The sequence below is a fragment of the Epinephelus moara genome, chromosome 2, assembly GCF_006386435.1.
Source record: "Epinephelus moara isolate mb chromosome 2, YSFRI_EMoa_1.0, whole genome shotgun sequence".
NCBI lineage: Eukaryota > Metazoa > Chordata > Actinopteri > Perciformes > Serranidae > Epinephelus > Epinephelus moara.
Genome location: NC_065507.1, coordinates 9,397,741 through 9,409,691, shown reverse-complemented (window position 1 = coordinate 9,409,691; position 11,951 = coordinate 9,397,741). Strand labels below are relative to the sequence as shown.

Here is an 11,951-nt window from a genome sequence, read left to right as displayed (position 1 = left end):
ATATATCCTTCAAACACAGACTGTAGACCCCTCTGTCTGCTTCTCTCTGGAATCACTCTTTCATTTTTCCAAAAATATGATATTATTTCTTCAGGGAGTGCAGTTAGTTACAGTGTGGGCTCCATGCTTACTGCAACAGCTTGTCGGACCATCACAAAGACTCAGCTTTGCGAAAGGTCAGTTGGGTAAAATCCTGATTTACATCCAGTTTCAGCGTTTGTAAAATTATTTGCTTTCCATAACATCTATGCATGACAAGGATAATGTTAAAGGGAAAATAGGCAAGTTTTCAACTTGACTTTGTCCTACGAAAATGCACACACAGCAGTTTGTATGATAGCGCTCCCATAACGTTACGCCCTTAATGTAGAGTTACACTGTTTTTATATAAAAATATCAAATAACAGCAAGTGACATCAATAAAGAGAATTATGGCTGGCCAAAATTTAGAATTTTAGTTCACATCATATGAATTCTGCAAGGACATATGTCATGTCTCACCATCATCTGTGTTTAGCTCCATGACTCTGTAAACATGAGAGGCACAAAGTGGGGCGAGTCTGTGGCTACACTCCCATCCACCACTCTGACCACCACACCCTTAATTTCCACCTTGTTACATACAGTAAAGGGCACACTACTTCCTGCATTGGTAGTGAATGTAAGTATTGGATACTGGGCTGACATTTGATGATGCTCTTATGTACAGCACCTTCTTTAAATTGCCTTGACAGCACACATTTCCACTAACCCTCTTTCCACAGTTCCCTCTTCTGACTCACTTTCTCCATGACCTATTCTTGCTAAATTGTTTCTTTGCTTCCTCCCTCCTGCTGTCCCAGTATGTGCGCTCCCTCCCTGCGTCCCTCCCTTCCTGGGTGGGAGTCAGTAGCAGTGACGTAGCTGTTGTTTCATCACCACAGAAACAGTCCAGACTGCAAGGACAGCAGCTCGTCGTCTTTCCCTTTCCCTCTCTCTTTCTCTCTCTCTCTCTCGCTGACACACAACAATTTCCCTCTGCAAACAGCGTCGCTCTGTGTGCAGGTGCAAGTGAGCGTGTAGCACAGAAAGAAAGGTGTCGTCCTCGTGCCCATTCAGGGCAGCTGTGGAGACACGCAGCAGGGATCCGCCCGAGGGACAGTGGTCTTAACAAGCTTTGCCTTTTCACAGGTCAGCAGTAGAAAGCTCACACTGTCCTCCATACCTCAGGCTGCAGAGGACAAAGAGAAAGAACAATGAACAATGTCCAACTCTCCTAGTCTGTCTTAGCTTATGATGCTTATTCAAGCATTGTCCACCCTTGGCTAGTTTGAGGTAACATACTGCAGCATTACATACACGGGGCGACACAGTGGTGCATTGTGTGGAAGCTGAACCTGTGGAAAGAGCTGGCCAGTGCGTGTGTGTGCTTTTCCTCCGGACAGTGGAATGAATGGTGTTGAAAAGGAATTTAGGTTTGGCCGGTGGTGACTGAGTGAGACTCTGGTGTGCTTTGGCTGTGACTTTCCCCTTTTAGTTTTAGTCTTTGAGCCTCAGGTAGCAATTGAGAGGCTACTCAAACTCCACAGAGCGTTGTTGATTAAATCCAACAGAGGAAAGGGGTAGAAACAGTCCTTGGCACCTCTCGTTTCTCTCCTCGACAACAGCGGGCTGTTACTGCCTCAAGTTTGTTATTTCACATTTTTCTACTGTGTGCGATTTGAGTGTCATTGTGGTTCACAACCACTTGACACAGCTACATGAGATAATGGAGAACGTGCTATTATGATTCTAGCTAATGAAATGGAAGAAGGGGCCTATTAATTTCACATAAGCACTCAATTAAAACTCTCGTCTTGTCCTCCCATCCACTAAATCTGAAGTGCAGTGGTTTACAGCCTTTACACTAGTATAAATACAGCTATTGATTTACTTTCAGAGCGGACATGTGAATTCAGTGTATTGTGTCTATTGTACGAGCAACGAATGAATTCACTTGATTTACTTGAAAACCTGATATAGTTGTTGTCAGGGGTGTAGTGTGTATTTGGGTTATGTAACCACTGTTTCTACGGTGTGAAGTTTACATATGTTAGTCAGGTAAAATCTTACTCTTAAGCCCTATCCACAAAGGAAAAGTATAACCTGGGGATCTTTGGTAATTTGTCATAATTGCGGAGTTTATGTGCGATCTGGCATCTCAGTAATTTAGGGTTTGTATTTAGGTGTTCTGTTTTCTCCGCACTTCTTTTCTGCCGCTTTCCTGGTCAAGAATTTTGGAGGCTGTGTTGGCATATATATCAATGAGAGTTTTCGACAGCCTCATCTTGCCACACAGCATTGAGACCCATTTGCAGAGAGAGCAGCTCAAATCCATCCGATGACAGAAATCTCCAAAGATAATTAGATGGATGGCGTGTGATAATGTGTGGCGGAATCGGTTCTGTTTGTTTAACCCATATTTAAAGTAAAGAAAAACAAAAATGTGGTTAACATCACCGCTAATGGTGCTGTGTTGTGTGTCTGTGCTGTGTAGAGTGGAGTTACAAATGACTGTGCCCACCATATCTGGGGAAAATGTCAGTAAATTTCAGTAAAATACAGGCTTTGTTTATCCCGTGCAAATATGCTGCATGAAACACAAATGTGGAGGGGTCATTTCTAAATCACATGAGGTCCCCTGCTAATATAAGTCCTGTGCAAATAGGGCTCATATATACAGTGTCATCATGCTGAGAATATTACACAGCAGTCAGCCAAACAGTTAAGTAGTATAAGGCGACATCATGGATGTAGCAGGTTGTAATTAGCGTGTCATTAAGCAATATAGGTGAATGAACACAAGTAGTTTGTGCTTTGAATTATTTCATTTCCTCATGCTGAGCAAATGAAGCTGCATTTGAAACATCCATTCTGAGGAGAGGGTGTAGTGCAGGCAGAGGTCAAGCTCATCTACATCTACACATCTCTCTCTACAGTCATAGTCTTGACCATGAAAAGGGAACTAAGCGAACTTTCCTTTCCTGCAGGCATTGTGGATGCAGCACAAGCTGGCCGAGTTCAGCAGGGTGGTTTTGTAATGTTTCTTTGCAAACGTATCACAAATAAAGAAACTGACAAAAAAGTGATGCATATTTCACATGCAAGTAGCTCGTTATAGACTGAGAGGAAATAATTTAATTCACCGTGCCGATCAAAGGTCACCACAGGCGACTACCAGCAACTTTAAAGGTGGAATGTTTTCTTTCGTGTTGCTCAGGGCATGAGTCCACGTCATAAAACCAATTAACACACCTTAAATGTCAATATGATTAGCAGTCTGGGTGTTTTATGTCTTGCAGCGTCATTTCAGGGCGAGCTACACCTTTGGCTTTTGTTTGTTGGTATCAAAATGAAGATTTAATTAGAAAGTTTAACAGTAAAATTCTGACATATGGTTTTGGGATGAGATAGAGGCTATATGACCACCAATTCACATTCAACAAGCTCTATTAGAGGTTGGTAAATGTAGAGGCAGAGCAGGGGCGTAATTATAGATAGCACAGGCAGTGCCGTTGCACTGTGGCCCCTGAGGTGGAGAGGCCCGTAAAGAAAGCAGGCCCTTGCAAGTGATTCAGATTGCCACCTTGGAAATATACCTGTGTTCAAAGATATATGAGGGCTAAAGAGGGTGTATATGTGTGCTCTTTTTTTTTTTTTTGCAATGTGAGAAGTGTCCATCATCACAAGTATCATATCTAAATTTGCTCCAGTGTAAAAGCACTAGATTTTATTCAGATAGATGGCAGGCTTCTGAGGTTAAGCTAATCTTCTGGCTGTCTCCCAGTGACAGCTCAACCTTTCACATCCAGGATCATTAATGTGCACTCATGCTCCTGAGCAGGCTGCAGAGAAAAAGCATAAAAGAGGAGAAGAGGCTTCAAGCCCCAAAGGACTTCTCTTAAAGTCTCATTGACAGCCCCTGGGACTCCCAGAGATGAAATGAAAACAGCACAGAGCCATCTGATACTCCGCTGCTTATTTCCAACAGGCTCTCTGGCTCACTTTGAAACCTTAAATTATGGCTGCAATAAAAGTTAAAACAGAATTGTGCTATTTAGTGAGTTAATTGCTTTGGGTTTATATTTTCATTGAGCAGTTAGCCAGCTCCAGTGAACTGTTCGTTAATGCTCAATAATGTAGCACTTATGAGCCTCTTAATCGTGCACTTTAATCAATTTACTTTTTGTGTGTGGTTTTAATTGTTACAAGACACAGCAGTGTTTTTTTACAGACCAAACTGTCATCGAGGTTTCTTCATTTGCTCCTTTTTTCCTTGTATCGAAAGTCACTCCCAATTCAGACAGCAATAAGTCATGTGACACAAGGGAAATGAACTTCTTGAAAATGAGACGTCCTTTGCCGTTAAGCTAATGGCAAGTGCACAGCAAGCCATGAAAAAGTTGAGGGGTAATCAGAGAGGAAATAGTGGTCTAAGATGTCCTTTATCCACACACTTAAATAAGGGAAGGGCAGTGCATCAGCCTAATCAAATTACTGTGAAAGTGCACTGCGTACGCAAATGAGGACAGCTGCCCTTTTATAAAATTTGGAACATTTCAGTGGTCATGAACATCAATCACCCTTGTTTACTCTTCATTCTGTCCTCCTCGCTCTCTAGGAAACAGGAGCTGCTGAACATTTCCAACGTCCCTCTGGGAGAATGTCCCCCCTCACCGCCCCGCACTGCACCGCCCAGCATGAAGGTAAGACACACACACACACACACACACACACACGCACAATAATGTGCATGTTCATATACTATATGGTAGATATTGATTCACAGAGTTTTTCATTGACATATGTTGCCCTTTAGACCTTTCAGCCTATTAGAAAATGTATTGATTCTGATTATACTAATTGAAAAATCTTTACGCAAAGCAGTTCAGAGACAGTGACAAACTGCAGCATCACAACACCTTAAAGTTAACAACATTATACATATTACATAACAATGGTTTGGGTCATGATTGGTTGTTTTATTTCACAACATTTATCATTTTTTAATAATCCATGGCACTATTTTTACATGTGTCCTATTATTGCTTTATATTCTGGCAGCATTTTATTTTTAAAGCTGAAAAATGTAAATATTCAATGTGCATCTCCTGGAATATCTTTTTTATCTACAAATTCTACAGCTCAAACATCCTGCATGATTATATGGTTTTGTGCTATTATAATCTGAAAGTTATCAAGGCAATCAAGATTTAAGTAAGGACAGGCTCTGTTCAAGCAAAATTCTTCATAATTTATTTCAAATATGGCTTTCACAGAGGGTAAAATAAAAGAGTAAAATGCTCCTCCAGGCATGGAGTGATGTAATCCTTTTTGTAATGTCTGCCATAACTGTTGATATTTGTTGAGTCGTCTCTGGAGGCAAGGGAAATAAAAGCCGGATCATAATCTTGCTTGTTTTTATGTCCCCTCATTAGACTGTTTCAATTTGCAGTTCTGTTTGAGTCTTTGTGCTGGGTCCTATTGCCAGTGAAAGGTTGTGTGTGAAATTGCAGTTGAATTATGCTGCGGTGTTTATTTGTCCATGACCAACTATCAGTGGCAGAGCCAGATGTTGTAAACACTTGGGGCTCAGGCCAAACTTAGGCGGTTCTGGGAGAATTATTTCTCATTTACAGCAGCTATATGCACTGTTTTTCAAGTCATTTGAGGAAATAGAATGCTTAAAATTCTGTACTCATAAGTGCTATATTGTAGGCAACTGGGCTTGCTTGAGTTTCCTAGGTACATTTCACCTCTCATCCAAGAGGCTTCTTAAGTTCTAACTGACTGGTGCGGAGTCACAGGCTTTAAACACTTAACGAGTCGCTGAGGTCTCATGTGAGCTCTGAGTTTCAGAGGTGATAAAGTCTCTGTACAATTCTGTACATTATTTGGAAGATACGAAATAGGATATAGGCCCCACAGGTTTTATTTTCCTTGTCAACTATTGTGGGGGGTTTTTCATTGTTCTCCAACTGTCTTCATCACTCTGAAGTCATAACATAAGAAATGTTGAGGATGATTAATTTTCGCTCCTACAGCCTAAAAAGACGCAAAACTTGTCCAATGTTATTATTTTTAAGTTACATAGCAGGAATTTGACAATAACAGCATTACTAACGTTAGGGTTAGTAATCTGGGCTGCTCTAATTGCAGATCAAGGATCCCCAGCACTTTCAAGTGAATGTGGTCTTCATTACTATGAACTGAATATCAGGCCAACAGAGCTACATTTACTCAACTGAATTAGATTTCGTCAGGGAATAGCATAGTAGGATAAACAACATGAGCGTATTTTATAATCTGAATAACACAAAGTTGAAGGTATTTTAATAACCTAAAAGATTTGAGGCTTTTAGAGGCGTCGGTAGCGTAGTGGATAGTGCCGGCGCCCCATGTACAGAGGCGAGGCCTCGCTGCAGCGGTCACAGGTTCGACTCCGGCTTGCAACCATTTGCTGCATGTCACCCCCCGCTCTCTCTCTCACCCCATTTCACTCTGTCCTGTACATTAAAGGCAAAAGCCCAAAAAATAATCTTTAAAAAAAAAGATTTGAGGCTTTTGAGAGCACATTGGGGGCCAGAGCCCCAGAAAGCCACTCTCCTGCTCTGCCTGTGCCAGCTACAGTAGGAAAAGATTGGCAGCTTTACTCTCAGTTGCTATCCTGACCACAAATTGTGACGTTCAATCAAACTGTGTCATCAAAGGAAACTCTGGCCAAAGCTGTGACTCGGCAAATTGAAAAGAATATCAGAGCAAAGCCAAACTGAATATGAATACAAATTGAATCCATCAGACTGTAGAGGATCATCTGTCTCAGGTGCTGTCACACTGATTCACACAGTGAAATATGATCATCACATATAGAAAAAATATTTTTACTATTTACATGAGATTATAAGGTGGTGATGTTTTCAGTCATTCATTACTTACACTGTATTGCACTTCTCCCACAGCTGAGGAATTTTTCATTTTTACTCCGGCATGATAAAAGAGAGGATACATTTTGCAGGGAGGCAGATTAGCAGGGTGATATACAGGAAATAGATGACGGCTCCTGCGAGAGGGAGCCACTTTCTGCAGTATGTCACCTTGAACTAAGCCATCATTATTGAATCTGCTGAAGACAACATAGAGGGAGATAGCACAGAGAGGAGGAGGAGAGGAACGGAGAGGCAAAGTTTGCTCATCGTGAGAAAGAAAGAAAGACGGATTGAAAATATGGTCACGCCAAGACAGGAAATAACATCATAACATATGAGACAAAATATATGACAGAAATATAACTCAAGCCAGAAGACATCCATTTTTCTCCTGATGTGTGGCTGATTTCTGGTAATTATTAATCAGCAGCCCACATTTTTGCTGGTCTAATGGTCAGATATTCATCATCAGTGTCACACTGGTAGAGAAGTTATGAAGCTTATGATTTCCTGAAATCACAGACTGCATCAATCCATCACAAGACTTTACAAACGTCGGCTGCACTGTGTATGAGAGAAGAGATGTGTTGAGCAAACCATGATGTGCAGTAGCCTTAACATTCACGTTACATTGGCTTTCTTCAGACACATTCATCCTGCTTCTCAGATTGGTAATAAATATTGTTTCAGTTTATGTTGTCTCATTTGCATCACTTTAGATTGATAGATAAACTATGCGTAAGTTGAAGCAGCAAAACCTAAATGTTCCAAAAAATGCCAAAAACAGTGTCTGAATCTCAGGCTGTCTAATCCCCTGCTGTGCATTTTATGTGCTGGATAATGGACTACTCATAAATACGAAAACATTCACATCTGATTGCACAGACGACATGTCGTTGCTACGCAGTGCAGTTATTGGCACTGTCCTTCTCACACAGTGGCCATAAAGATGAGGCTCCTGGGAGGCAACACATACTGCAGCACAGTACTGGAGCTACTGTGCACAGCAACTGTGTGTTCTGTGTGAGGACATGTTGTGTTTAAGAGGGTTTTTCAGTGGTTAGGACGGGCGTCAAAGCTTGGAGGTCAGATAACAATGGAGGGTAAACACATAGACAGGGTTAAAGTAGGGCATAAATGGGCTGAAGGAAAGTCCTCACTGGTGTCTGTAATTTCACTCTAATTTCACACAATATAGTGTGTTTGTGCGTGTGTGTACTCTATTTTGCTACATAGTGAGGACCAAAAATCTATTTTAGCAACACAGAGCATATGTGAGCAGTCCTCACTTCTTTAAATGTCGGTTTGAGGTTAAAGCCCAGTTCAGACCAATGATTCACGACGAGGCGAAACCGCTTTAGAACCTTGCAGAGAAAAGTTGCAGCGGTGTGAACTGACCGGTCTAAGCTTGACTGAAGCCAGCTGATGATGTCACCTGCAACTCTGCTGGTCAAATCGCCAGCAGCTGGTTTCAGAACATAAAGTATGTCACCTGTTTCTACAGCCAATCAGATTGTAGTGAAGTTTGCTGATCAAGTCAAAATGATCGCAGACAGCGTGTTCGCTTGCTGCAGCAGGTGCTCTGTCCCTGCCAAACCCTCTCGATGCTGGACGGTGGGTCGCTGCTGTGCTTATGTTCCCTCACATACACATATTCTCATTGACTATCTAATTGGCGCTGCTTACTCATATTATTGTAGCATATTGATTATGAACACAGTCCATCTGATGCTCGTTTAGTTTGTTTTTCACCGTTTCATCACTTCTACAAATGCAGCTGTAGCCAGTCACTATCCTCATTCATATTTTAAGAAGCTACAAATTATGATCAGCCACAAAATAAGTCTGAAAAGCTGGACAACAGAATGGAAGTGCAGAGAGTTGTTGAATAGAGATGATACACCATCTCCTGTAGTTGCATTGCTGTGAATGGGCAGGTTTTTGCAACGTTATAGAATTGCAAGTAGTTGCACGTTTGAACTCATTTTGTCGCAAATCTTTGGTCTGAACTGGACTAAAGACTTGGTTGTAAGATTCTTGTTACAATTAGGTTTAGGTTAGGGTTGGAATTGGGGCTAGGCATGTAGTTTTTATGGTTAAAGTTAGGGGCTAAGGAAAGCATTCTATCAGTGTGGGTCCTCACAAAGATAGATAGAACTCATGAGCGAAATAAGCAGTAAATGTCATGGTTGAGCATTTCCCCCCCCTTGGAACTGCAGTGTACCAATGACAGTCTTAAGAACGGGATTCAGACTTCCTGCATTTTTTTTACCTCATATCCAGGGAACCAATCCTGTCAACACGAGGATTTGGGCTTTCCATAACACTGTGGTGAAAGTTAAGATTCACTTTCACTTTAACTTGTCAGAGCTGGCGGATGGGATCAGGGTTTATCTAACATTAGCAACACATTATTAGCTGTTTGATTCATTGTCAAGCTCAAGACTCATGTTTGCTGTTACTGTTTACAAGCAGAGGCTTGTGTGTAAGCTGAGCACAGTGAAGGTGAACTGGTGAACTGCTGCAGGCGAGCACCTGAAAGGTGGGGCTGATTTACATATTCATAGATTCATGCGTATTAAAGAAAGGTGTAGAGTTCATTCTAAGCCTTTTTAAGGCATGAAGGATTTTTCTGAGAGAAAAAAATGTTAAACATGTAACTCTGATAAACAGAAATGACTTTCTGGAGCTTAATCAGTGCCTGGAGACTTTAACAGTCAGCCTTCAAAGACACTCCTGCTGACGCAGCAAAACAAAACTAAGGCAGGCCCACACAGCTGACCGAGTGTGTGTTCATGTGTGTGTTTTGTGTCAACACAGACACACACTGGAATAACCTGTTTTGTTTCCACGTATGACTTAGTTTGCTTCGTGACTTGACTTTCCTGTTAAGCTTTAGGCGTTAAAAAACAAAATACACATTAAAAGTGAGTGAGATGGGAGTCACTTTCTAAATGTAGAAGGGAGGTCAGGATAAGAGGAAGGCAGAGACATCAGAGGGCTCAGATGTTACAGCAGCTGTTGCTCAGGTAAGTCTGCATTTTGACTCAAAGAACAGCCAGACACTCGTGTTTACTGTGGGAGTTTACCGGCATAGCAATTCTTCATCTACTTTATTAATATAATTAAACAGTTATCTGTGGAAATTTTGTCTTCTATTTCTCACTTGACTGCTCAGCAAGTAAATACAACATCTAGCTACTGTAAACTTAACAGCAATGTGCCTAGTTTGAAAAAGCTGGCAGGGAAACAAGCACTGCATCTCTGAAACTTCTACAGTGTTGTGTTGTATTTATAGCAGATTTACTCCCACAAGTGAAGCATTTCACAACATCATTTCGTAACCCAGCGACCAAGCCAAAGCGGTATTGACTGATGTATCAAATACAGATGTGTATGAGTGCAGATATCACCCAGTGTTCCAGGTATCTGACAGAGCTGTGCTATAAGGATGCTACAAAGGTGTTTGTGTCTTATTGTACATCTGATAGCTGCAGCGGCCAGAGCTGCCAACTCAGGCTCATCACTTCTTCCACCCGTCACCTTTGTGACCCAGGGAGGGAGTTGTGTTGTAGGCAGGAGAGGAGAGTCTGTGGATGCACCGTCCGGTCGTGCTAGAACAGTTCTGACTTTGGCTGAGGCGCAGGTATTTTGAACAAGGATGTGATGAACAGAACTGAACTGCACTTAACAAGAAATAACAAGTGGCTGTGTGTGATACCTGTGGTGCGATAGACTGTATATAGAAATAGACCATGAGTCCCTACTTACTTCCAACGTACAAAAAGGAAGCTAAAGTATCGTGGATGCGGTTGTTGCCATCTTAGACTAGTGATGCTGTTTGGAGTGGCGATCTCAGCGGTATTGAGTTCCCACCCATTCATCTGTCTGACCAATCGCGAAGAGCACCTCTGACACGGGCACACTGGCTGGAACACATTCATGATGTCAAAGATACAGAACAGGTTATTCCTTATTAGAAGAACGAACACTTGAACATACTTCAGTGTGATAAGAACTACCGATCAAGATACTTTGGCTTCACTTTATTGGGAGCTTTCATGCCGTCTATTTGTATTACACAGTCTATGTGTGGTACTCTTGTGAGTTGGACTTAGTAGGATCGGAGAGGAGAGAAAATAAATCAACAATTTATGACAGAAAGAGAGAAACTCATAACAGAAACACTGCGGATCTAGCTTGTCCCCTTGAATTCCTTTTCCCGAGCTTTCAATTAGTGTTTTGATCAATTTAAATGCTGTAATATTCCTGTAATTCTGCAGATAACATGATGAGACATGGAGGCCACTGTCCCTGTCTGTGACTTCTCATCATCACTGTTGGTGTGCGCATGACTTTACATGAATATGTGTGAATTCTAGCAGCCAACGAGTCTGTCAGTCAGGCAGGCAGCTGATCTAATCTGCCTGCAGTCTGTGATAGCCCCAGCGGGTTGCCATGGGAGATGAGAGATGCAGATGTTGTTGCTGGGCTATAGAGAGAGAGAAAGAGGCTTAGAGGCAAAACATACAAAGACACAGGAGAGTGGGAGACAGAGAAGCAGACATGGGACAAAAAAGAGAACATAATGGAGCGTTAGGAGAAAAGAGAGGACGGATTAGCATAGTGAGACACTTGGATAAAAGAGCCAGAACAAAGTGCAAGGACAGAAAATAAAGATGTCCAGGTGCTTTTAGATTGACAACGAAGCAGAAAGACGGATAGGTGTCTTGTCCTTGCTCTTGTCTCGTCACTGCAGGAGATGTAGATGATGATTGAACACACTGTCAGCGCTACAGGATCCCACTGAAATGCTGCCAGGACAAGCTGCATCAGTGCGTCTTTTAAACTGTCACGGTCAACAGTGTGTGAGGACGTGCGGCTCACACCTCAATAGCTTCAAAAAGGAAAGAAAAGCCAAGGCTGCCTTTTAGAATACACCTTCTTCCTCCCTCTTGCCGCCCTCATATGATCCCAGTAACACACACAGACACACACACTTCATGA

General features: G+C 42.0%; 1 protein-coding gene across 8 annotated transcripts in view; it reads left to right on the top strand.

Annotated features, from left to right (window-relative positions):
* Positions 1-11,951, top strand: part of rap1gap2a (RAP1 GTPase activating protein 2a) — a 97,998-nt gene that overhangs the window by 63,146 nt on the left and 22,901 nt on the right. For 6 of the 8 annotated variants that reach the window (XM_050058867.1, XM_050058861.1, XM_050058853.1 and 3 more), the window contains one exon: positions 4,640-4,724. In XM_050058867.1, the coding sequence (XP_049914824.1) occupies positions 4,640-4,724 (85 nt within the window). Of the gene's footprint in view, positions 1-4,639; positions 4,725-9,816; positions 9,974-11,951 lie in introns of those variants that run through there. The other 2 variants (XM_050058883.1, XM_050058896.1) reach the window with 2 other exon arrangements.